Source organism: Alosa sapidissima, chromosome 16 (assembly GCF_018492685.1).
Source record: "Alosa sapidissima isolate fAloSap1 chromosome 16, fAloSap1.pri, whole genome shotgun sequence".
Classification (NCBI taxonomy): domain Eukaryota; kingdom Metazoa; phylum Chordata; class Actinopteri; order Clupeiformes; family Clupeidae; genus Alosa; species Alosa sapidissima.
The window spans coordinates 32,188,902-32,213,290 of NC_055972.1; the positions used below are offsets into that span (position 1 = coordinate 32,188,902).

General features: G+C 39.2%; 3 protein-coding genes across 13 annotated transcripts in view; 2 read left to right on the forward strand and 1 right to left on the reverse strand.

Annotated features, from left to right (window-relative positions):
* Positions 1–11,023, reverse strand: part of myofl (myoferlin like) — a 42,981-nt gene extending 31,958 nt beyond the window's left edge. Inside the window, exons 1-5 of the mRNA XM_042066019.1 lie at positions 10,776–11,023; positions 10,375–10,430; positions 10,129–10,220; positions 5,823–5,931; positions 5,420–5,516 (exon numbers count right to left, since the gene is read on the reverse strand). Coding sequence (XP_041921953.1) covers positions 5,420–5,516; positions 5,823–5,931; positions 10,129–10,220; positions 10,375–10,430; positions 10,776–10,863 — 442 coding nt within the window. The 5' untranslated portion in view covers positions 10,864–11,023. The remainder of the gene's footprint in view (positions 1–5,419; positions 5,517–5,822; positions 5,932–10,128; positions 10,221–10,374; positions 10,431–10,775) is intronic.
* Positions 11,024–14,514: 3,491 nt separating this feature from the next.
* LOC121685503 lies at positions 14,515–17,215 on the forward strand. 5 transcript variants are annotated; one of them, XM_042066092.1, is made up of 4 exons: positions 14,515–14,841; positions 15,520–15,562; positions 15,719–16,279; positions 16,894–17,212. In XM_042066092.1, the coding sequence occupies exons 2-4, from the start codon at positions 15,537–15,539 to the stop codon at positions 17,030–17,032; spliced, it is 726 nt and encodes a 241-aa protein (XP_041922026.1). In that variant the 5' UTR covers positions 14,515–14,841; positions 15,520–15,536; the 3' UTR covers positions 17,033–17,212. The 5 variants fall into 5 exon arrangements, with proteins under 5 accessions (XP_041922026.1, XP_041922028.1, XP_041922025.1 ...); XM_042066094.1 differs by having other exon boundaries at positions 14,515–14,648; XM_042066091.1 differs by having other exon boundaries at positions 14,515–14,648; positions 15,432–15,562; positions 16,894–17,048.
* Positions 17,216–20,707: 3,492 nt separating this feature from the next.
* parga (poly (ADP-ribose) glycohydrolase a) overlaps positions 20,708–24,389 on the forward strand; it is a 38,666-nt gene continuing 34,984 nt past the window's right edge. For 2 of the 7 annotated variants that reach the window (XM_042066028.1, XM_042066035.1), the window contains exons 1-3: positions 20,708–21,755; positions 21,912–22,472; positions 23,087–23,216. In XM_042066028.1, coding sequence (XP_041921962.1) covers positions 21,730–21,755; positions 21,912–22,472; positions 23,087–23,216 — 717 coding nt within the window. In that variant the 5' untranslated portion in view covers positions 20,708–21,729. The remainder of the gene's footprint in view (positions 21,756–21,911; positions 22,473–23,086; positions 23,217–24,389) is intronic. The other 5 variants (XM_042066030.1, XM_042066029.1, XM_042066031.1 and 2 more) reach the window with 5 other exon arrangements.

Below are 24,389 nucleotides of genomic sequence, written 5' to 3' on the forward strand. Positions count from 1 at the left end.
TAACGTTAGCAGCTACATTAACGTTACCGGGAGGCTAAGTTAGTCATTGAAGTGAAGATTAGCACACAGCTCCCTTAACAGTCGATGCATGATATAATTGGTTTTATTAGTTGTTGCTGTTTTCAAATATCATGTATGCCATCTCAACATGGAGTTACCATTGACTGTACATGGGGATTAATAACACTAGACAGTCAGTACAGTATATGATGTGATAAAGCAACGGTATGATGTGATAAAGCAACGCAAGTTAACGTTAACGTAATGTGAAGCATGGACCTCATCAACCTCGTGTTAATGTAACTACTAGCCATTTTTTCTAACGTTAACGACACCTCTGTTCGAGCTACTTCTGTGATGGTAGGTCGGTAGCATAGAACTGTAAAAAATAGATCGGTAGGTCAGTAGTTGTAGACCGCATAAGTGAATGATCGATAAATGAAACGCCTGCATTAAACACTAGCTGCTACGCCAAGAACCAGTCACTTCCCAGGGATATCGGTGAACATTTGAGAAAGACCTTAGTTTGTCATCTAACGTCCATGATCAGTCATACTGATAACGTTATTTTTCAAGCTGACGCAAGTTAATAACATTCACACCGCATATTTAAATGTGTAGTTAACATTATAGGTAGGCTGTGAAGTTTATTGCACACATATATTTAATTAATTGGTATTACTAGTGGTGTTGAGTGCCTGATTAGATGCTTTGTAATGTTGTAAAATTATCTGACTAACTTTATTGTAACTTTCCTTTTTGCAGGTAAGATATGGGTGATGACTGAATGTACTGGAGGTGGCGGCAAGGTGGTCTCCATGGTCTACATTAGTCTGCAAGCAAGGGAATGCCTACGTGAAGATGTTTGGCTGGGGTGGTCTGAGGTGGCATGTCCTCCCCCTTTCTCCAAGTACCCTGACATCCATCTCCCTGACATCATCACCCACCGTCACTGGATCAACCTGAAGCCCCTTATACATGGGACATGGCACAGCACCACTACGTTCTGAAAACACATGACTTTCAATAACTTGCATGGCACCAAGAAAGGTCTGCCTCTGCTCTGAACCTTCTGTTAATGTGACATCATTTATACTTGAGGCTGTACACATCCCTTTGTTTCTATTTTCTTTATTGATGTCACCCAAACTTCAACTTTCTGTATGCCCCTGAACTCACACAAAATGTAAATTGCAATGCGCCATTGAACTAGTGGTGTAGTCGAGTTAGTTAGTTGTAGTGGTGGGTATACTGTGAGCAACCCCAAATGTTATTAAATACATATCCTTGCCTATTTTAAATGGGTTTACTGTGTAGTCCTGTGTATCACGTAGACTATACCACGGTCATTTAACTGCCTTGGTATTTAAGTCAGAGGCCATTGCTTAGTATTTAACTGTAGCCTACACAAAGATGTAGATGTTACAAGAATGTTAATATCAGATTAATTATTGGTTGATACTAAATCAATATTGAATGTTTTTTATTTCTTTTGTGTGATCTATCATTCAGAATGCTGCAACATGCCACAATCAGCCAAAGAGGACACATCGTAACTCCTCTCCTAGTTACTCTCCATTGGCTCCCTACAGTAGACAGAATTAAATTTAAATCTCTCACTTTGGCCTATAGGACATTGACTGGATCTGCTCCTTGTTATTTTAATTCAATGATCAAGATATACATCCCCAACCGCCCACTGTGGTCTTCTGATGAACTTCTGTTGTGTCGACCAGTCTTAAACGCTAGGTCAAATTCAAGACTCTTTTCCTCAGTGGTACCATGTTGGTGGAATGAGTTGCCCAGTGCTCTTCGTTCTTGTGATAGTTTTTGGTCTTTTAAGCACTTCTTATACATTATGGTTTGTATGCAGTAGTACTGTTTTATTTTCATTATAGGCTGTTGATTAATTTGACATTGTTTATTATTGATATTCTCCTTAATGTAGTCTTACCATGTTATTGTTATTATATTATCGATTGAATGGGCATTATTATTTATTATTGCTTTCCCCCCTCATTGTTTATTTCATTAGGCTATTGATTGATCCCTGTTTTAAGTATTATATTGTTTTGTATTTGTTAAGGGTAACCATAACCATCATAATGTGGTATTTTCTTATGCACTTGAAACAAAGAATAAAAATGTTTCTTTAAACGTAGTACCACTTTAAACACATCACACACTGAACAGCAAAGTAGCTTCCTGATTATGTGTAAAATGCTTAGAGTATCCTGTCCTGATGTAGTAGGTCCATGTTCTCATATTTTTACAGCTGACATGAAGGCTGCAGTATTACATTTTTGATTTATAATGGAGCACCCTCTCTGGTGAAAGACTAGCAAGCCTGTGGTAGAGACATACGATTACAGACATATTGAGAGGGCCTAGCAATGAGTTGTCACAGTTTTCAATTTAGACGTATTATTTTGAAATGATGTACGTCTACGGGAGGATTTACCCCGCAAAATGCTACGGGAGGATTTCTCATGCAAAATGCTTCTCCAGCAGTGCAATCGCAGGTAACAACGATACCTTAACGCATTTTCAGATACCGCTGTTCTGAGCATACTAAGCAAATTGGCCATTTGTAACTTTGAATCCCTCCTCACGTTAAGCTATGGTCCAATAGGCATACCGAGGTTGTCGACCTAGCAGGCTAGGTGGCGTTTTTTGCCATTCGCAAAACTAAGCAAGAGTTAACGTTAATGAAACTTTACATCGCCTTCTCCAGTGACAAAGTATATTCAAATGAAGTTGCAACGATGATGGCGGCAATCACTGGTTACGTTAAACCATTTCAAACAAGTAGGACTGTAAATGATGGTGACTATGGCTAACGTCACTTCGGATCAATATAGCAGAGCCCTTTTACTTTACCTATCAACTGGCTAATGCTAGCATGATGTAGCATGCTATGAGCTAATATACTTAGCATCTACGAAACAACAGAACATATCTTTTTTCACAAAGAATCTGTCACAACTAACAACGATGTCTCTTACCAGCAACTACACAATGTATGACTATCAATATGTATTTAGTCAGACTGTGATAAGATATAGCCTAATGATAATAACAGCAACACTTATTTAGGTTAGATTATGTGTCGAAATCATAGGGTCGAAATCAGGTGTTAAAATAAGTGAGCGATGACGCGGTAGTGTCTGCAGCCAGCTGTCAATCATAGGTGTAAACACGCCCTTTTAGATTTGTTAATATAACATTAAAAAAAATAATTTCAGCGAGAAAAGAAAAATTGTGTGTATTGAAGCATCTTGAAAACTATTTTTTCGAATAAAAAGTTGTTGATACAAAAATAGTTTTAGATGAGAAAAGTGACACGGAAAGTTGGCTACTTGGCCATTGAAATACATGGGGATGGGCGGAGTTACACATTGTACTGCAGCCAGCCACCAGGGGGCTCTGGACTAACGCTCGCATCACTCTTAACAGACGGCACACTGTCCAGTTCTATATATACAGTCTATGCTTCATCTCGATTATCCAAAGCAATTGTCCTACACATTTAATTTCATTAAAAAAATTATAATGGGTTTGGAAGACCTGAAGCGGTTACCTCCTAGACTGCTGCTTAGCCTTAAAAATAAATTGCTGATGATGGATGAGTAAGCATTCTGTTTTCCAAATCTCATGGTTGGTACTGCCAGCATGTTAATACTTAAGCAAGCAATGGAGCTTTTTTGCTTTTATTTATGTTGGCCTATTATTTTGTTATTTGAGTATTATTACCTTTGTTGAAGTGGTAAAAGGTTGTTATTTCTTTGATGTTCTCTATTAACCGCATTGCTGGGGATGTTGTTCTGTTAGAATTCTAATGGAATCCTTAAATAAATGGAATCTGCATTGAAATTGTCTTTTGAGTAGTTTTTTATTTGAATCATACAAATAAAATATTTTTGATTTTGAGGTAAATAGTAAACCTAAACAGTCAAATGTGTTTCAATAGAGTGAAGTCAACTTAAAAATATAAGAGACTGAAGTGATAATGTTTAGGTTTGAGAAACTGAATGAGTCATGGTGATAACATGAATATATTATTAGGAGTGATAACTTAAAAACATCAACTCCATTTCCAGTGTCAATTTTGTTAGTTTTAACAATGGTTTCAAAATGATCAGGTTCATTGAACTTATCAACAATTTAAGTAGCAATTACTTAAAATGTTTGTTTGTCAAATTCATCAACTTCCTAAAAAAATGAGTGTGAATAACTTCTAGTTTAGAGTAGTAATTACTTAAAATGTTCATTTTTCAAGATTTGGAGTCTTAAGAGCTTGTCTGACTAATGTAACAATAACTTACAATATCTATTTCTCACATTATTCTTTTTAATGTTATCCTCGTCCTTAAATATTTTGAGCATTAAAAAAAGTCTCATTTTAAGTAAATTACTTAAAATATTTTTTAACATAGCTAAATATTTTGAGGTAATCAGTTTCATCAAATATTTTGAGTTCATTGAACCTGTTGGGGTTTACAGTGAAGGGTGACTAATATGCCAATAAACGCTCACAAGAAGAAGAAGAAGAATCTGCGTACTACATGTCACTACATGTTATGTCCCACAACCCCGAGCCTGACCAAGATCCAGCTCCACCCCTTGGATCTTGTGTTCTGCAGCGAGACCTACTTGCCTATTTCCGCTACTTCAGCACACATGTAGCCTCCACTTCCCCACCTTTAAAAACAAATTATCACTACCAACTGCTCTTTTCAATGTATTTCTTGATATTTTTATATATATATATATATATATATATATATATATATATATTTTTTTTTTTTTTTTTTTTTTTTTTTGGGGGGGGGGGGGGGGCTTAATGCCTTCAATTTGACAGAACAGTGGAGAGAGTGATAGGAAGCGAGTGGGAGAGATATTCTGGTATCCAATATTCATTTGGATACCAGATTGATAGGCTGATTTAGCATTTGATGGTTTTTGAATTCCTCAAATATCGAAATCGGTATCGGTCTTTAAAATTCCATATCGTTCAGCTTCTAGTTCTCATACATTCTACATATCATGTTTTTGCACAAAACTCAGGAAAAAAACTCCCACGAATCCATAATGGATCAGTAGCAAAACCACAACTGGCCATTCTCTGAATGTGGGGCAGGCAGAGTGCATCTTTACCAAAGTGTGGTCTGTTTGTACATACAGCAGCATGTCCCATTCTTAGGCACATGATGCAAGGATATAAGCTTCAAGAAGGCACACGTGCTAGTACATCTACCTCACAGTGTGATTTCTCATTATATGAAGATACAACTTCAACAGACTTTCTTACAGAAGATAACAGCACATATTAAAACATTTTTGTCTGTTTTATTTTTGTCTGTCTAAGGGATATTTTGACAAAATAAGTGTTACAGAGAAGGAGAATCCTTGTGCTTACCCGCTTCTTCTGCAACAGACTCTTTATCCTTGCTATTGTTTGCACTTGATGTTGCATTTGCTGGAGGCTTATAGTCAATTATGAGATTAATTACAGCCTGAAACAAACATTGTATTTCAATGAGATGCCTTTGAGACGTATAAAGTGCAATGAGAGATAATGAGATGTCAATATGTGCTATAAAGTGCTGCAAAGTCATACACAGAATAAATGATATAGCCTACTAAAATAAATTCCTTCCATTGGTTAGAAACCTCACTCTCTCTACATTACATACTCATCAACTGTAAAACCAGCATGCCTTTAATCAGGCATCACACTCACTATGGCAAGACGCAAATTACTCAGGGTTAGTGGGCAGACAAATACTTGCAAGTATGATGTAATAAATCAAATGACATACCCCTGTATCTTGTTTCTTGTCACCCAAAAGAGAGATGTTTTTTGCAGGAAGAGACCTGATTTGACCAGAGCCCAGTTCTTTGAGGGATATATTTGCAGATCCAATAAATCTGGAGAGAAATGTGATACACAAATTTGTATGCAGTAAATACCATTGGCAGTGAGTGAGGGTGAAGAATGACCCCACTCCTCTTTTAACTGACTATATCAATCTGCTCTTATAATGTTACTGTTAATACACAGCACATATCCTTACTGTAAACCAGTGTTTTTCAACCTTTTTTGTGTGACGGAACATTTTTGACACTGAAAAAATCTCACGGCACACCAAAATCCCAAATATTACAAAAATGAAATGTACCATTGTCTAATTTGTTTTATAATATTCAAGACTCCAACAAACCCAGGTCCCTTACAATCACCTTTATGCAAGACCCTTTTCAGTAAACTAAACACAGGGAGAATTATATGTATATCTGTGGGTATAAAACAAAAGAACAATGGGTTAATATGCTTACAGTTGTCCTATATAATGACCATGACAAAAATGAAGACACTGGTTTTGAAAAGGGTGCCCTGTAGTTTTTCAGCTATTAAAAAGGATGGAACTGTCTGAGGATCAAATCATCCACTGTTTCAAGGAGAGTGAAACATGTGAATTATGATGCATCATGAAGAAGTTAAAGGAGAATTCCGGTGTGATATTGACCTAAAGTGTATTGAAACATTATACCGAGTGTGAACGTATGTCTCATAGCCCATCTCGGCTTGTCCCCTGCACTCCAAAATCTGGCGCTAGTTAGCCGATGCTACCAACAGCTTTTTCAATAGTGGTGCTTCGGCATCGGGCTAGCCATGCAAATAAATCACTGTTTTACACCCATTTACGAGGCTCAATGTATCTCCACCCTTCATTGGTAGACTTCCGAGGGCCCTGACATTTAAAACGAGACATTGAGAACTTTGAAAAAGCACTGGTAGTTTACTTACAAGACAATTTATACAGACAGTATCTTCACGAAGTTTAGCGTTTGCAGCCATCTTGAATTTAGTCACGATAAGTCGAGCAATGAGTAAGAATGAACAGATATGATAAGGGATCAGATTCCAAAAATAATTCAGTGGAAATGCATGGATTCCAGTTTCTTCCAGTAGCAGCAACTGGAATCCATGCATTTCCACTGAATTATTTTTGGAATCTGAATCTGAAGCCGAGATGGGCTATGAGACATACGTTCACACTCGGTATCATGTTTCAATACACTATAGGTCAATATCACACCGGAATTCTCCTTTAACATTAACCATGAAATCTTAACAACTACTGCATGGTATTGTGTTTTGTGTTTTGTTGTATGTTGTTGTTTTTTGTCTGTAAATCAACAACGTAATTTCATTACACTCACAGCATACTACCAACACCACAGCCATACGCTCAGTGAGACCAGTACAATATAAACAATTATTTAATGGAAGATTATCTTTTTGGACCAATGAAGTGAAATTAGATAATTGTCCATGACACACCTGACGATCACTAGTGTACATACATACATGGTACTATGTTCACATTCCGGCGAAGCACAGCTACTTGGGCAAAGTGATTTGCAGGCAGCGCCTGAAAAGCTCCAGTGTTACAATACTTCTTCAAACCCCAAGGAGCATTGATTTCCCTGAATGAAAAGTTTCCAAGTATCTATAAGCTTACAAAAGGGCTGTGTCTCATTTGACATTGTTATTTGTACACGTTGTAACTAGACAAATCACAGCATGTAAATAGGAAAATGTTGGAATTCTTTTGTCACTATTGGGAGGTGTAGGCTATTGAAGCAGGCTAGCGGTGGGTGCATCAGACAGAGTAACTACATGCACGGAAATGAGAAGTGTATATACTGCATCGACTTATTGAACTCTGGGGAATACGGTGAATGAGCTTAAGTCCCAAAAAGTCGGTCTGTTCCTTTAACTGTATACTGTCTACACTGCACTATATGCTTTTTTGCATTTCTGGTTCCAATTGCATGCAGAGGCATTTTGCCCTCGTATCGGTTGAAACACACCCCACAATCAAATCAAAATGGACTGATACCAGACTGAAATTCTGAATATAATTGAGTGTGGTTACGCCAGGCTAAAGTTAACCCTTTCATACATGAAGTCAACCAGGGTTGAACCATGGTCACATAGAGCAGCAAAGGCCTGAGGATGAATCATACTGAACCAGTGATGAATTACTGTTTCTTTTCCTCTTTTGGGTGGTTACCATGTTGCACAACCAACACAAAATAACAGTGGCAGAAATTTTGTAAATTACTTCAGTTTAAGAGGAAGTGTTGTTGAGAAATTGCTGCACCATTCCTATGTTAAAGATGTATGCTGTGTGTAGATAGTTCACAGCAAGAAATAATTAAAAAGGACATATATTGTAGCAGTAATAACTAGCAACCGGAACCACATAGCTGTAGCTGGTCACTGAAAAACATGCAAGCTTTATTTATCAAGTGTGAATATTTGTTGAGAGTGGAGGTAATAAACTGACAGGGGAGAAATACCCTCCAAACATCTGATCTCCCAGGTTTATAAATAATGAATAGGTGATGGAACAATTGACTGGCTGAAGATGAGAGTGACTTTATGGAAAAATACGTATTAACGTCTTAAAGTGTAACACCAAACCTCGTCAGTATATAGCTTGCTCAGGGTCCTCAGAGGTTTGGTGCTGTTTTGAACAATATTACTGGTTAGAAAATGCTATTTGGGAAGCGTTTCGCTCACCGTAGTGGTTGATCAACGAAAAATACTGTCTCCACGGCTTATTTGATGTGTTTTCATGCAGAAAAAGACCCTGGGGTCAATTTTTGCCGGAGTTACACTTTAACAGTGTCGTTCATCACAGTTTCCATCAGATCAAGTGAAGCATTAGTTCAGGCAAGCCACTATAATTCACACGCCTAGCTCATCAGATGATCCTCAGCTGATTTACCAGAACCAATCATAGTTTCTCTATTAAGGCGGTCCATTTAAATCATTCCTCGGTCATTCAAAATTGGCTCCTGAGCTTACCAAACGAATACCTGTCATGAATACCTTTTTCTATTCAAATTCTCGTCTTAATGGCCACCTTGTATTTGTCATATCATTTACTGCAGTTGTTAATGGTCATGTAAATTTACTTTACCATATAACTGTGTGTGTATTTGGGGGTGTTAAGTTGTTGTACAATATACAGCACTGCCACCCCACCCTTACCAAACCAAGCCATTCTGCCAAAACTATTATGTTGTATTCTCAACACTAATAAATGGTCTTACAGTACATTTATATATATTTATTGAATGCACCATTAGGACTGCTAACCGATTTTGTTGTACTCTGTGCCATGACAATAAAGGCATTCTGATTCTGATTCTTACTATAAAACATATAGCTGAGTTAAACCAAGGACAAAGATAAAGGACTTTTTTGTGTTTTTATTTGTTGACATTTGTACTACATTCCAGTATCTGACAATAAACTGCACTGATAGAGTAGGCTGTTGTGACACCTAGCAGTGGCACAGAAACAAAGGCAATCTTTTCTCTACATGGATGGTTGCAAATAAAACAGCACTGAAGGAATACTAGAAGCATGACCTGTATCAGCCTATCTGCTGGTACAGGTCTCCACAAGCTCAAAAAGATTGGCTGAGAATGTGAAAATTGCTTGACTGTACATGCAAAAGAATCTAAGAGTGCAATACATAAAAGACTGTTGTGTCACACAAGTGAATCAATGGAAACCTCAGTACAGAAGGTATCTTAAATGTATGCATTTTTTAAATTTAATCATTTCTGTGTACTTGAGTAGCAAAAAAGCAGTGTAACAGTTTAATGTAAATGAGGTCTATAAAAATGACAAAAAGGTTTACACAAAGCATAGTAGGCCTAAATATGAATATAAGTTAGCACATTAAAATAATTCAAACAGTAATTATATCACCATGAGACTTTATTGAGGAAGATCAGTTCAACATATTTGTCCTATGTCCTGGGAGTGGCAACTAATCGAAAGCTGTACTCTCTCTTTTGTTTAAACTCCGATTCCACATTTTCACCAAACACTGCACAGCCATCAGTTTTTTTTTTACATGCAACACCTTTAAACTGAGTGAGTGAATGAGATATCAGTGAATATGTACAGGGCCACAACACAAAGTACTGAAAAGTACTGGTATTTTGGTAAGAGTATTTAAATAAGTTTCCTCATGGTAGCCTACATCTTTAAAAGTGACCTAAAGGAAATTTAGATGGGCAAATTAGAGTACATACTTGTCTTTTCCGATGGTTTCATAGTCCTTCACAACTACATCAATGACCGAGGAGGAGACCAAAGACTGCCCCTTCAAGTCAAATTCTAAGTCCTGCAATTACAGAGTTAAGCTAAGTGAGATTGTCCATGGCATCTTGTACTGTATGTTGTATAAACAGTCAATACAGGATTTTACAAATTGACAAGGTACTTCCATCTGAATCACAACCTCTAAGTGATAGGGTATGTAAAGATATCACACTTACTTCATTCCAGATAGGATTTACCTCATTGTCTATATGCTTTGTCTTCTTCTTTTCATCTTTTAAGATCAAAACATGTGTTATGTCAGAGAATTATGTTAGAACATGTCAGCTGTATGGCTACTTCTGACAGGAAAAGGGGATGTTATGTCCTTATAAGGACAAATTGCAAATACTTGGACATGATTTTTCCCACTTCACTTCATGTCTGACTCAATTTCTGTATTATTTGAAGCGAAAATGTATCATCGAGAAATCGCGAAAAGTTTCGTATAGCAATCTGTGCAAGTTAAATATTCAATGCATTAGTGTGTTTGTAAGCTATGCCTTAAACAGCTTATTTGTAGCCTATAATTAGCCTAGTTTTACATTGAACGTTGCGGTATAATTTAATTGAGGCTCACCACAAAATATGACTGTGACAAAAGGGTCTGGATTTCCGAGTGTCTTTTTAGGTATCCCTTTGGCGGATTCTATCTTAACCCGCAGCATCCTAGCTCCTTTTGTCGCACTGGCATGTCACATCTAGATTTCCCTTAAGCACTAGTGGATAACTTTGTTTAAGTAAAGAGGGGACGGCCTTTACATGCATGGGAGTAGGCAGGAAATGAATGTGTCACTCCACTTTCTGTCACTCTCTTACAGCCTGACAGATGGGTTTAGACAACCATATATATATATATATATATTCAAATGGTAATAATGACAAAGTATTTTTGTTTTTATTTTATACATTTCTTAAGAAATACTACCGACATGATGAATTGAATTATGCCAGTAGCATCCCCGGTTCGAATCCAGCTCGAAGCTTCGGCTGCCTCACCGCCGCCGGTCACGCGATCCGCGAAGTCTGACTGTCCGCTGCGTGTGTGTTTGCGATTCTTTGTAACATGGCCGGGGGGCCATTGCACAAAACTAGCATAAGGGATTAAGGCCTAGTCCACACGTACCAAACCGGTCTTTTTTTCCTCCGTCTTGGTTATCTTGGCTCAATTTATTCGTGATCCAGTTGCACAAAAGCGGGATAGGGGGCAGGATATGTTATGGTAAGTCACCATGGCGATTTATTCTGTGGCGCTATCTCATCCCCCTTATCTCAGTCAGCAGTCACCACAAACGGAAACCAATAGAAGCTAGTTATCCCACTGCCCACTACACATTGTATCACCTAGACCCACTGTCATTAAACGTTGATCATTAATTAACTTTTAGGCCTACATAGCCTAGGCCAGTGTTAGCCTACTCATTGCGCGGCTCGCGAGCCACATGCGGCTCGTCAAGCTATAATTGGTGGCTCATATGCAGCTTTGGCGAGATTTCGCCAAATTTGGTTTTACTCATTTTGAGTAGGCCTAAACTGTTCGCCAAAGGCCATCATCTTGATAAAAACAAAAGTAGGCTCTGATTTAGCCTAGTCTACTGTGTGACTTCAACGAGGTGATCTTTAGTTTCGTTCTGCTTACAGTATCTCACTGCCACTTGCAACGCCTTTGAATGCAGTCCGCTGCCCTGTTTACCGGCAATGCTACAGCCAGAGCCGTATGGACCCTTTCAAGAGAGTTCCATTATCAGCATCATAGTTGGCCCCACAAGACTTCCTTTTAAACATTCCATATGTTATCTTAATGCAGAGGAAGTAGATTGGGGCCCAAATAGAACGTTCAAGCATTGTTTTTGTTTACCTTGTTGAAAGGGTCCATATAGAGTCTCTATATAATCTCTATATACGGCTCTGGCCGTATATAGACCTAAACTGCCACCTTGTGGCGATAAGTTGTAATACATTTCATGCATCTGCGTGTATCACGGAAAGCGCGAATGTGCTATGTGGCCGTTTCTAAATGGGACCCACTGTGGGCTAGGCTATGTGGTAACACAGCCAATATATTTTTCAAATGTGCTTCATAAACATACAATAGGCTACTGCACTACAAAAACGCAAACATCTGAATTATACTTCTCCCTTCACCCAAATAATGAAGGTGAAAGGAAGTTATTAAGCCTTGGCTTGTATATATTTAGCTATATTGGCTGTTATTTCTTTTTTGTGGGATATTTATTTATATGTATTTATATTAGAATGTATATTATATATTATATGTAGAAATGCACATTTGCAAAGGTGAGTTAGTATGTTGTTGTAAAAGTGGCTCTCTTTTTGATTTTGCACTGCCAATGTGGCTCTTGTGTAAAAAATAGTGAGGATCACTGGCCTAGGCCTACTCGCCATAGAGCTGCACAGTCCCGCCCACAGCCAAAATGCGGTTAGGTGCCGGATGTAAGATACCCATTCATTTGTCCCATTGACGTTTGGAAAAATCCGTATCTAAAGAGTTTTACAGCATGTCTTAGGCTAACCAGCTACGGCATAACTCATAAGCATACAACATATAATTTCGAGTGAAAAAACGAAGAGAAATTTCAAAAAAAGTCAAAGGTACAAGACTGTGTACATATTTTCATTTCCGAGCGAAGGAACTACTCATCCCATAAACCACCGCGCCTCACTGAATAATATAGGCAAAACCGGCGCGATTTATTTTGCCATTTCCAACCGGCGACAGCACGCGAACCCTTTCTTCAAAACAGTGATTTTTATATAGTGATTGTGCAGTTAATAGCAGTTATTTTAGGAGTAATCGTGTAAATAATAGTGTTTTGATATTTAATTTTATATTTATCATCGTGTATTTTATATCGTGTGTGTGTGAAAGCGGTTAACGTTAACGGCAGTGCTTCATAACGTTACCTGACTCATCCTATGCTGTCATCACTGCTCAGTCGGGCTGATGCATGGTCTGCTCTTGGACCACCATATTCAGTTTATTAATTTGCCGTGAATTATTACACAAAATGTTCATTAAATGCACGAAGTATTCCTAGGTTAATGATTGATATGAATCATACAGTATGAAGGCTACAGTAGCCTAGCTAATGTTACCTAGCACTGCTAGCAGCATTAACATTACCAACCTCCCTGCTTAACTCACCACAACTTTGTAGGTCTTGTCCCTAATGCTGGCCCTTACAAAACCCACAAACTGACTCTCGGACACACAACAGTCAATAATGTGACCCGATTTAAAGTGGCTTTCACCCCTTTGGACACTCACTAAAACATAATATATTTCATACCTGTGTTGCAGCATGTAGGCTAATGTTAGCTGCATTATGTAATGACATACAATGTCAGAAATGCTAAAGGTTAACCTGAAAAGTTTGAGTGTTTAAACTAACATTAGCTAAATGTTAAACTAGCAGCATAGGATGAGTCAGGTAACGTTATGAAGCACTGCCGTTAACGTTAACCGCTTTCACACACACGATATAAAATACACGGTGATAAATATAAAATTCAATATCAAAACACTATTATTTACACGATTACTCCTAAAATAACTGCTATTAACTGCACAATCACTATATAAAAATCACTGTTTTGAAGAAAGGGTTCGCGTGCTGTCGCCGGTTGGAAATGGCAAAATAAATCTCGCCGATTTTGCCTATATTATTCAGTGAGGCGCGGTGGTTTATGGGATGAGTAGTTCCTTCGCTCGGAAATGAAAATATGTACACAGTCTTGTACCTTTGACTTTTTTTGAAATTTCTCTTCGTTTTTTCACTCGAAATGATATGTTGTATGCTTATGAGTTATGCCGTAGCTGGTTAGCCTAAGACATGCTGTAAAACTCTTTAGATACGGATTTTTCCAAACGTCAATGGGACAAATGAATGGGAATCTTACATCCGGCACCTAACCGCATTTTGGCTGTGGGCGGGACTGTGCAGCTCGACAATGTGACGTCACGGGAGTGCCTAACCATTTCGCGCGTCCAGAGGAGAGGGAGTTAACCCAAAGATTGCTCCTCCTTAACAATCTTTGGTTAACCCTCCAAATCCTGACCCCCTGATCTAGACGCACCCTAGGGGCTAGGATCCAGCTGCATAGACTGGTGAGCTTGCTGTCATATCTACTTCGTCTCGACTCATGAGCGTCATCTAGCGTCTGAACAAACCACAGGAACAGCCAACAACCTGTCTTTTACCGTATTTTACTCTGGAACAACCTATGGAACAACCACTGGAGATGTCTCTTTAAAAATATAGCGCCACCCCCTTGGTCTCTTTAATTAGACGTCACACACTGAAAGTAAAACTATCTTTAGAGGCAGGAAAACTATCGATAACCTAGTGGCACGACCATTAACTCCCCGAACATCGTGGAGAACAAACCATTAATTTAGTCATTGTAATGAAAAACTATGCATATTGTTAACGTAAGTTACGCTGTTATGTGACTAGAAATGAAGTAGCTGCTACACTATTCATATGGCTCTATCAGTATAGCTAAGTCGCAAATGCAGTTAGCGATAGCATTACTAGCTAATAGACATGAACGCCAATAGAAAGCTAACTGAAGAGTTTGTTGGCTAGCATGCGATAGAAGTAACGTTACCAAAGACTTTCAGTGTAAGTTACTGACAATATTTTAATTTAACTTTTGTTATTGTTGGTCTTGTTGGATATGCCCTTCTGTTTAATACTACGGTAGGCCGTATATTTGGGCAAATCATTGAAATAGCTATTAGCTAACGTGACAACAAATCACCAGTATAACGTTTCAACTAGCTATCAGTAACTGCCATTACTGTAACAGTAGTAAACGACAGGTCGCATGCTTTCTAAAGTGATCTAGAGCTAAGGCATTGTGCCGCGTTATGGTCCAATGCTCCACACAATTCATCTAAGACTTACTTAACGTTAATAAGGATTGGTAACACTACCTGGCTGAAAGACGCAGCCAACATCAACAAGGATATAAGACACGTTTCCTGGCTGAAATACACCGTTACCTTTGACAACCCTGAACGTTGCACCGTCGAAAATCAGTATTTAGGAACTAGTTGTAGGTGATTTCCCCACATGTCTTTGTGTGCGTATTTAGATCTTACCCGTAAACGAAACTAATTAAGTTTGACAAGGGTTTACAGTTTCCATTGTGCTCTTGACTTTTGCCTATTGTTTGTTTAATTTTTAATGAGTTCTTACTCAACATGCAGAATCAATATACCAGCTAGTCAGTGCCTTCAGTTGCGAAAAAGAATCCTTCTCTCTCTGAAGTAGACTGTTATAACGTCTTTTATATAGCTTACTGCCCTTAAGCAATGGAAGGAAAGACGGACCCTGAGAGGTAATGGCAAGTTTTATTGTGTGTGTGTGTATTTGCTATTGATACACAAATGCTAAGGGAAAAACACATGTGACAAATACAATCAAGCTGCCCAATTCACATTGCTGTTTGGCTAAATTAAAAACTAATTTGCTAATGTTTGTGTTTTCTCTATAGCCATTGTACAGATTTAAACTTGGTGGGGACAAACGATCATCTCCTTAAACCATTTCAAGCTGATGGAAAAGATTCTGCATCTACTAAAACCTGCAATCACAATAAGAAGTCTACAGATAAAAGTGATGAGAATGTCATTGATAACTCTCCATTAGTAGCTTCTGACATGGACTCTGAACGTGACAGTGGGTCAGCTGAGCCTGCAATTGTTGACCAGCCTGTCAATCAAGTGGATTCTCCCAGTGGACAGAAGCCTTCCAAACCATGCTTATCAGACTGTAGATCTTCCGGCATTCCCACCGGGGATAGCCCCAGTCTATGTCTAAGTTTAAATGAAACACCATGCATTTCTCAGGATGTGGAAATGTTAAGCCCAGAGAGCTCCATGTGCAAAGACTCTCTGGAGGGGACTTGTGCTCAAGTAGAAACATGTAGTGCTTCCTGTCTAACAACAGGGCTAAAGACTTCAGACAGGTCAGACACAAGTGCCAAAGAGCAAATAGGTGAGCAATGTAATGTTGTCACTGTGGGAAGTGATGCACACAAGACTAATTGCAAAAGGTATTTTTCTCATGTTTTGTCTAAACAATGTTTTGCTCATCCTAAAGAACAATTTAAGCATTATGCAATAATTTGCACATTATGTATATTAAGTGGGTCATTCCACGTCAATTCAACCAGGGCCCAAGCACTTAGGTCTCAAAAAATTCTGAAAAAAAATACCAGGTGTACCTATGTTACCCAGGAGACACACTGTAAAATTACTTTTATGTAAGATCAATACTTTCAAAGATACAGCCAGTTTTACAGGGGGAGGGAGGTATCAATTTTGTTCGGCCTCTTTTTTTGTCAAAGTTCACAAGCCCATAGCGCAAGAACTAAACCATGTAGGAGGCTCAAATTTTGCATGCTGTACATAAATAGGAGTAGTATATAGCAAAATCGTCAGGTTTGGTAGAGTAACCTGTGGTAATTTTTTTAAAACCTAAGTACGTAGGCCCTGGTTGAATTGATGTGGAATGACCCCAGTGCTTTACCTAGACTTCCTTGGTAAATATTATCTGTCATAGCAGTGTAAGAGTATTATTGTCTGTGTCATTGCCTGGAATGAATGAAATATTTAGGAAAGGAAAGTAGGCTAACTAATGTGTTGTGAATTCATTGGCTTTGATAAGTGAGCTGACAGAAGAAAGAAGAGACAAACTGTGGAGGGGAACATCCGTTGATGAGCTTAGGAGGATGCCATTGTGTGGTCATCCATTGCCCCATTTGAAGGCTGCACCCAGTCATTCTGTAATGATCAGTAATCTGTAATGATTCTATCTTAACCCGCAGCATCCTAGCTCCTTTTGTCGCACTGGCATGTCACATCTAGATTTCCCTTAAGCACTAGTGGATAACTTTGTTTAAGTAAAGAGGGGACGGCCTTTACATGCATGGGAGTAGGCAGGAAATGAATGTGTCACTCCACTTTCTGTCACTCTCTTACAGCCTGACAGATGGGTTTAGACAACCATATATATATATATATATATTCAAATGGTAATAATGACAAAGTATTTTTGTTTTTATTTTATACATTTCTTAAGAAATACTACCGACATGATGAATTGAATTATGCCAGTAGCATCCCCGGTTCGAATCCAGCTCGAAGCTTCGGCTGCCTCACCGCCGCCGGTCACGCGATCCGCGAAGTCTGACTGTCCGCTGCGTGTGTGTTTGCGATTCTTTGTAACATGGCCGGGGGGCCATTGCACAAAACTAGCATAAGGGATTAAGGCCTAGTCCACACGTACCAAACCGGTCTTTTTTTCCTCCGTCTTGGTTATCTTGGCTCAATTTATTCGTGATCCAGTTGCACAAAAGCGGGATAGGGGGCAGGATATGTTATGGTAAGTCACCATGGCGATTTATTCTGTGGCGCTATCTCATCCCCCTTATCTCAGTCAGCAGTCACCACAAACGGAAACCAATAGAAGCTAGTTATCCCACTGCCCACTACACATTGTATCACCTAGACCCACTGTCATTAAACGTTGATCATTAATTAACTTTTAGGCCTACATAGCCTAGGCCAGTGTTAGCCTACTCATTGCGCGGCTCGCGAGCCACATGCGGCTCGTCAAGCTATAATTGGTGGCTCATATGCAGCTTTGGCGAGATTTCGCCAAATTTGGTTTTACTCATTTTGAGTAGGCCTAAACTGTTCGCCAAAGGCCATCATCTTGATAAAAACAAAAGTAGGCTCTGATTTAGCCTAGTCTACTGTGTGACTTCAACGAGGTGATCTTTAGTTTCGTTCTGCTTACAGTATCTCACTGCCACTTGCAACGCCTTTGAATGCAGTCCGCTGCCCTGTTTACCGGCAATGCTACAGCCAGAGCCGTATGGACCCTTTCAAGAGAGTTCCATTATCAGCATCATAGTTGGCCCCACAAGACTTCCTTTTAAACATTCCATATGTTATCTTAATGCAGAGGAAGTAGATTGGGGCCCAAATAGAACGTTCAAGCATTGTTTTTGTTTACCTTGTTGAAAGGGTCCATATAGAGTCTCTATATAATCTCTATATACGGCTCTGGCCGTATATAGACCTAAACTGCCACCTTGTGGCGATAAGTTGTAATACATTTCATGCATCTGCGTGTATCACGGAAAGCGCGAATGTGCTATGTGGCCGTTTCTAAATGGGACCCACTGTGGGCTAGGCTATGTGGTAACACAGCCAATATATTTTTCAAATGTGCTTCATAAACATACAATAGGCTACTGCACTACAAAAACGCAAACATCTGAATTATACTTCTCCCTTCACCCAAATAATGAAGGTGAAAGGAAGTTATTAAGCCTTGGCTTGTATATATTTAGCTATATTGGCTGTTATTTCTTTTTTGTGGGATATTTATTTATATGTATTTATATTAGAATGTATATTATATATTATATGTAGAAATGCACATTTGCAAAGGTGAGTTAGTATGTTGTTGTAAAAGTGGCTCTCTTTTTGATTTTGCACTGCCAATGTGGCTCTTGTGTAAAAAATAGTGAGGATCACTGGCCTAGGCCTACTCGCCATAGAGCTGCACAGTCCCGCCCACAGCCAAAATGCGGTTAGGTGCCGGATGTAAGATACCCATTCATTTGTCCCATTGACGTTTGGAAAAATCCGTATCTAAAGAGTTTTACAGCATGTCTTAGGCTAACCAGCTACGGCATAACTCATAAGCATACAACATATAATTTCGAGTGAAAAAACGAAGAGAAATTTCAAAAAAAGTCAAAGGTACAAGACTGTGTACATATTTTCATTTCCGAGCGAAGGAACTACTCATCCCATAAACCACCGCGCCTCACTGAATAATATAGGCAAAACCGGCGCGATTTATTTTGCCATTTCCAACCGGCGACAGCACGCGAACCCTTTCTTCAAAACAGTGATTTTTATATAGTGATTGTGCAGTTAATAGCAGTTATTTTAGGAGTAATCGTGTAAATAATAGTGTTTTGATATTTAATTTTATATTTATCATCGTGTATTTTATATCGTGTGTGTGTGAAAGCGGTTAACGTTAACGGCAGTGCTTCATAACGTTACCTGACTCATCCTATGCTGTCATCACTGCTCAGTCGGGCTGATGCATGGTCTGCTCTTGGACCACCATATTCAGTTTATTAATTTGCCGTGAATTATTACACAAAATGTTCATTAAATGCACGAAGTATTCCTAGGTTAATGATTGATATGAATCATACAGTATGAAGGCTACAGTAGCCTAGCTAATGTTACCTAGCACTGCTAGCAGCATTAACATTACCAACCTCCCTGCTTAACTCACCACAACTTTGTAGGTCTTGTCCCTAATGCTGGCCCTTACAAAACCCACAAACTGACTCTCGGACACACAACAGTCAATAATGTGACCCGATTTAAAGTGGCTTTCACCCCTTTGGACACTCACTAAAACATAATATATTTCATACCTGTGTTGCAGCATGTAGGCTAATGTTAGCTGCATTATGTAATGACATACAATGTCAGAAATGCTAAAGGTTAACCTGAAAAGTTTGAGTGTTTAAACTAACATTAGCTAAATGTTAAACTAGCAGCATAGGATGAGTCAGGTAACGTTATGAAGCACTGCCGTTAACGTTAACCGCTTTCACACACACGATATAAAATACACGGTGATAAATATAAAATTCAATATCAAAACACTATTATTTACACGATTACTCCTAAAATAACTGCTATTAACTGCACAATCACTATATAAAAATCACTGTTTTGAAGAAAGGGTTCGCGTGCTGTCGCCGGTTGGAAATGGCAAAATAAATCTCGCCGATTTTGCCTATATTATTCAGTGAGGCGCGGTGGTTTATGGGATGAGTAGTTCCTTCGCTCGGAAATGAAAATATGTACACAGTCTTGTACCTTTGACTTTTTTTGAAATTTCTCTTCGTTTTTTCACTCGAAATGATATGTTGTATGCTTATGAGTTATGCCGTAGCTGGTTAGCCTAAGACATGCTGTAAAACTCTTTAGATACGGATTTTTCCAAACGTCAATGGGACAAATGAATGGGAATCTTACATCCGGCACCTAACCGCATTTTGGCTGTGGGCGGGACTGTGCAGCTCGACAATGTGACGTCACGGGAGTGCCTAACCATTTCGCGCGTCCAGAGGAGAGGGAGTTAACCCAAAGATTGCTCCTCCTTAACAATCTTTGGTTAACCCTCCAAATCCTGACCCCCTGATCTAGACGCACCCTAGGGGCTAGGATCCAGCTGCATAGACTGGTGAGCTTGCTGTCATATCTACTTCGTCTCGACTCATGAGCGTCATCTAGCGTCTGAACAAACCACAGGAACAGCCAACAACCTGTCTTTTACCGTATTTTACTCTGGAACAACCTATGGAACAACCACTGGAGATGTCTCTTTAAAAATATAGCGCCACCCCCTTGGTCTCTTTAATTAGACGTCACACACTGAAAGTAAAACTATCTTTAGAGGCAGGAAAACTATCGATAACCTAGTGGCACGACCATTAACTCCCCGAACATCGTGGAGAACAAACCATTAATTTAGTCATTGTAATGAAAAACTATGCATATTGTTAACGTAAGTTACGCTGTTATGTGACTAGAAATGAAGTAGCTGCTACACTATTCATATGGCTCTATCAGTATAGCTAAGTCGCAAATGCAGTTAGCGATAGCATTACTAGCTAATAGACATGAACGCCAATAGAAAGCTAACTGAAGAGTTTGTTGGCTAGCATGCGATAGAAGTAACGTTACCAAAGACTTTCAGTGTAAGTTACTGACAATATTTTAATTTAACTTTTGTTATTGTTGGTCTTGTTGGATATGCCCTTCTGTTTAATACTACGGTAGGCCGTATATTTGGGCAAATCATTGAAATAGCTATTAGCTAACGTGACAACAAATCACCAGTATAACGTTTCAACTAGCTATCAGTAACTGCCATTACTGTAACAGTAGTAAACGACAGGTCGCATGCTTTCTAAAGTGATCTAGAGCTAAGGCATTGTGCCGCGTTATGGTCCAATGCTCCACACAATTCATCTAAGACTTACTTAACGTTAATAAGGATTGGTAACACTACCTGGCTGAAAGACGCAGCCAACATCAACAAGGATATAAGACACGTTTCCTGGCTGAAATACACCGTTACCTTTGACAACCCTGAACGTTGCACCGTCGAAAATCAGTATTTAGGAACTAGTTGTAGGTGATTTCCCCACATGTCTTTGTGTGCGTATTTAGATCTTACCCGTAAACGAAACTAATTAAGTTTGACAAGGGTTTACAGTTTCCATTGTGCTCTTGACTTTTGCCTATTGTTTGTTTAATTTTTAATGAGTTCTTACTCAACATGCAGAATCAATATACCAGCTAGTCAGTGCCTTCAGTTGCGAAAAAGAATCCTTCTCTCTCTGAAGTAGACTGTTATAACGTCTTTTATATAGCTTACTGCCCTTAAGCAATGGAAGGAAAGACGGACCCTGAGAGGTAATGGCAAGTTTTATTGTGTGTGTGTGTATTTGCTATTGATACACAAATGCTAAGGGAAAAACACATGTGACAAATACAATCAAGCTGCCCAATTCACATTGCTGTTTGGCTAAATTAAAAACTAATTTGCTAATGTTTGTGTTTTCTCTATAGCCATTGTACAGATTTAAACTTGGTGGGGACAAACGATCATCTCCTTAAACCATTTCAAGCTGATGGAAAAGATTCTGCATCTACTAAAACCTGCAATCACAATAAGAAGTCTACAGATAAAAGTGATGAGAATGTCATTGATAACTCTCCATTAGTAGCTTCTGACATGGACTCTGAACGTGACAGTGGGTCAGCTGAGCCTGCAATTGTTGACCAGCCTGTCAATCAAGTGGATTCTCCCAGTGGACAGAAGCCTTCCAAACCATGCTTATCAGACTGTAGATCTTCCGGCATTCCCACCGGGGATAGCCCCAGTCTATGTCTAAGTTTAAATGAAACACCATGCATTTCTCAGGATGTGGAAATGTTAAGCCCAGAGAGCTCCATGTGCAAAGACTCTCTGGAGGGGACTTGTGCTCAAGTAGAAACATGTAGTGCTTCCTGTCTAACAACAGGGCTAAAGACTTCAGACAGGTCAGACACAAGTGCCAAAGAGCAAATAGGTGAGCAATGTAATGTTGTCACTGTGGGAAGTGATGCACACAAGACTAATTGCAAAAGGTATTTTTCTCATGTTTTGTCTAAACAATGTTTTGCTCATCCTAAAGAACAATTTAAGCATTATGCAATAATTTGCACATTATGTATATTAAGTGGGTCATTCCACGTCAATTCAACCAGGGCCCAAGCACTTAGGTCTCAAAAAATTCTGAAAAAAAATACCAGGTGTACCTATGTTACCCAGGAGACACACTGTAAAATTACTTTTATGTAAGATCAATACTTTCAAAGATACAGCCAGTTTTACAGGGGGAGGGAGGTATCAATTTTGTTCGGCCTCTTTTTTTGTCAAAGTTCACAAGCCCATAGCGCAAGAACTAAACCATGTAGGAGGCTCAAATTTTGCATGCTGTACATAAATAGGAGTAGTATATAGCAAAATCGTCAGGTTTGGTAGAGTAACCTGTGGTAATTTTTTTAAAACCTAAGTACGTAGGCCCTGGTTGAATTGATGTGGAATGACCCCAGTGCTTTACCTAGACTTCCTTGGTAAATATTATCTGTCATAGCAGTGTAAGAGTATTATTGTCTGTGTCATTGCCTGGAATGAATGAAATATTTAGGAAAGGAAAGTAGGCTAACTAATGTGTTGTGAATTCATTGGCTTTGATAAGTGAGCTGACAGAAGAAAGAAGAGACAAACTGTGGAGGGGAACATCCGTTGATGAGCTTAGGAGGATGCCATTGTGTGGTCATCCATTGCCCCATTTGAAGGCTGCACCCAGTCATTCTGTAATGATCAGAGTAAGTCATTGTTGGTAATTATGATGTCTACTCATCCTACACTAACCTGGTTAGCACCAGACTTATCTCAATTGAAATTGTGATTGGTTCTGGACAAGGTTCATTCATCTCCCATTTCCAAGGGGCGTCTAGCCTGACAAGCCAGACCCACATTAAAATGTAGGGTCTGGGGACTCACCGTTGGCAGTGCTCAGTACGAGGGGCGGGATAATCGGTTGTCTTTCAAATTCCCTCTGCACGCAATAGGACAGCGCTACAACTCATGAGTCCCATGTGTTTTCCCACCAGCAGAGCTAGTTGGCTAGTTCAAACTTTTCCCAACTTAAAAAAAGCTTAACTCGTGTCATGCTGTTCTTCAACAGCAACATCCAAATTACATTTGCTGCCGCTAGGGTGCGTCTAGATTTCTAGGCTAAGGGGCGTCACCAACGGACGCCAATCAAAATGCCTCTGGACACACTTTGATAGACCTAAAACCAATCAGAACAATGAAGGAGATGACATGCAGAGCAGCCGTGGCCTACTGGTTAGCGCTTCGGACTTGTTTCCGGAGGGTTGCCGGTTCGAATCCCGACCAGTAGGCACGGCTAAAGTGCCCTTGAGCAAGGCACCTAACCCCTCACTGCTCCCCGAGTGCCGCTGTTGTTGCAGGCAGCTCACTGCGCCGGGATTAGTGTGTGCTTCACCTCACTGTGTGTTCACTGTGTGCTGAGTGTGTTTCACTAATTCACGGATTGGGATAAATGCAGAGACCAAATTTCCCTCACGGGATCAAAAGAGTATATGTACTTATACTTATACAATAATCTCAACAAACAAGCGTTTTTCAAATACTGCTTTGTTGTCATCATGTTAAGCCCACCTCCACGTTTATGATTGGTGCCTGGGTTTTAGGAACATTGGAAATGGGAGTGAATGACCTCTTTGCAAAGGTTACTCTGGGTTCTCCCAGGCTAATCCTGCACCTCACTGGACAAATTTCAGGGTTTCCACGGGTCATGACATTTCTGGAATATCATGGAATTTTGGAAAGTCTATTCCAGACATGGAAAGTCAGGGAATTGTATCATTTTTGGGGAAAAGTCATGGAATATCAGGGAATTTTTCTGTAGCAGTTTAAAATTCACTTGCCAAAATACATGAATACAAATGCATATATTTCTATGCAGAATT

Coding starts and splice junctions, on each gene's coding strand:
- LOC121685503 (XM_042066092.1), top strand. CDS start 15,537: ATGGAAGGAAAGACGGACCCTGAGAG. Junction 15,563..15,718: donor GGAAAGACGGACCCTGAGAG/GTAATGGCAAGT, acceptor TTTTCTCTATAG/CCATTGTACAGATTTAAACT. Junction 16,280..16,893: donor CACAAGACTAATTGCAAAAG/GTATTTTTCTCA, acceptor GGCTTTGATAAG/TGAGCTGACAGAAGAAAGAA.